Here is a 1632-nt window from a genome sequence, read left to right as displayed (position 1 = left end):
AGGGGGTGCTGCAGGAAACAGGAGGAGTTGGTGAGAGGAAAAGGGGCCACGAGTGATTCTCTTTTACTGCAAACACAAGTGGAGAATCCTTGCTGAGCAGACTTTCCTCAAGTCAGCAGATGCTTTGTCTGAGCCAGGACTTGCTTTCCAAGCACTGAGTGCAAAGTTCTGCCACTGATTGCAGGAGCAGCCACACAAGGGAAATGGAGGAGAAACAAGGGCAGTTTCTGCTGGAAGTCATGAAATAACTGCAAACCCCCTGAGCCAGGGCTCTTCCCAGGGGCTCTGAGAGGGGCTCAGAAACCTGTATTTTATCTCTCTATTCTCATCCAACAGCAGATGCAAGTTCTGTGAATTGTTCAGGCCTCCCAAAGCTTTATTGACCCACCAGTGCTGATGTCCCAAGCCTGACACTGGTGTGGTGTGGAGACAAACACCTGCCACCCCCAGGGCCCTATGCAGGTGATCTATAAAACTTGTTTCCTACACATTTTAGCTCATGTTACTCCTTGGCTGTGCCAAGGACAGGCACGAATTCCAGCCCTTGGTAGGTCCCTTCCAGCCATGGTCAGGTCAAGGACATCCACACCAGGGTCAGCCTTGGGCACAGAAGCCGAGTGGACCCTTGGCCAGAGCACCAGTGACTGTCAGTGCAGGACTCAGCTGGCACAGCAGAATTTGGCTCCCTGACTCCTCCAGGGACTGAGCAGAGCCCTTGCCCTGCTGACCCCACAGGCCATGGCCAGTGCTCCGGGGGCTGGCTCTGGTCCTGCTCCCCCACTGATCCCTCTGCTCTCTCCAAGGTGTGTGGGGCGTTTCTCTCCTCCGACTGGAGTGAAAGGAAAAAGAGCGGGGCAGCATCAGCCTTTTTTGGGACAGGAGAGTGCTTTGTGTTCACTGTAAGTCGTGGGTTATTTCTGGGTTTGGCCCTTCATTACTGTTTCCTTGACCCCTCAGGGCACGGTGAGCCCCGAGGTGCTTCCTCCCCACAGCCCCAGCCCTGCCCTGAGCTCTGGCAGGAATTGCTGTGCTGGATCAGAGCAAAGGGAGACCCAACTGCTGCCCTGGGTGAGCTGGGCTGCCCTGAGCCCCCCAGGAACGTGTGACACCCACAGGTGGGTCTGGGAGCCCCTCCTGGGATGGCAGCAGGGCAGGTTTCTGCCCCGTTTGCTCAGGGCAGCTCCTGAATGGAGCATTCCCAAATCAGCCCTGGCACCCCTAAAGAGGGAACAGGCTGAGTTGGACCAAGAGATCCCGGGGACAAAGTGCAACATCCATCTGATATCCCACTGGCATCCACCCAGCATCCACCTGGCAGTGTGGGCAGTGCAGGTTTGCCCATCTCTGGCAGCACTGGCAAAACCAAAACCAACTTCTCAGCCACAGCCACCTCCAGGGCAGCCCTGGCACTACCAAGATGCCCTGTCCCTTCCTTACTCCAGGTCTGGACTTGGCTCACAGCATTTAATCTGAGCAACCTGACCTGGCTGGAGATGTCCCTGCTCATTGCAGGAACCAGCTGGCCTTTCAAGGTCCCTTTGATCCAAACTGTTCCATGACTGGAGGATTTGTCCCCTGCCCCCCCGGCCAGGTCTTCCCCCAGCAATGACAAGTGTCCCAAAGGCCAGGGCT

General features: G+C 56.5%; 1 protein-coding gene across 1 annotated transcript in view; it reads left to right on the top strand.

The window, feature by feature from the left end:
* Positions 1 to 1410, top strand: part of LOC114064099 (TBC1 domain family member 24-like) — a 6871-nt gene extending 5461 nt beyond the window's left edge. Inside the window, exons 3-4 of the mRNA XM_027896846.1 lie at positions 3 to 30; positions 804 to 1410. Of these exons, the coding sequence (XP_027752647.1) occupies positions 3 to 30; positions 804 to 1106 (331 nt within the window). The 3' untranslated portion in view covers positions 1107 to 1410. The remainder of the gene's footprint in view (positions 1 to 2; positions 31 to 803) is intronic.
* Positions 1411 to 1632: the final 222 nt, after the last annotated feature.

This window comes from Empidonax traillii, unplaced genomic scaffold (genome assembly GCF_003031625.1).
Source record: "Empidonax traillii isolate 1590-97213 ecotype Southwest subspecies unplaced genomic scaffold, ASM303162v1 scaffold518:size600044, whole genome shotgun sequence".
Lineage (NCBI taxonomy): Eukaryota > Metazoa > Chordata > Aves > Passeriformes > Tyrannidae > Empidonax > Empidonax traillii.
The sequence above is the reverse complement of the archived record's forward strand: the minus strand, read 5'-3'. Positions and strand labels throughout refer to the sequence as shown.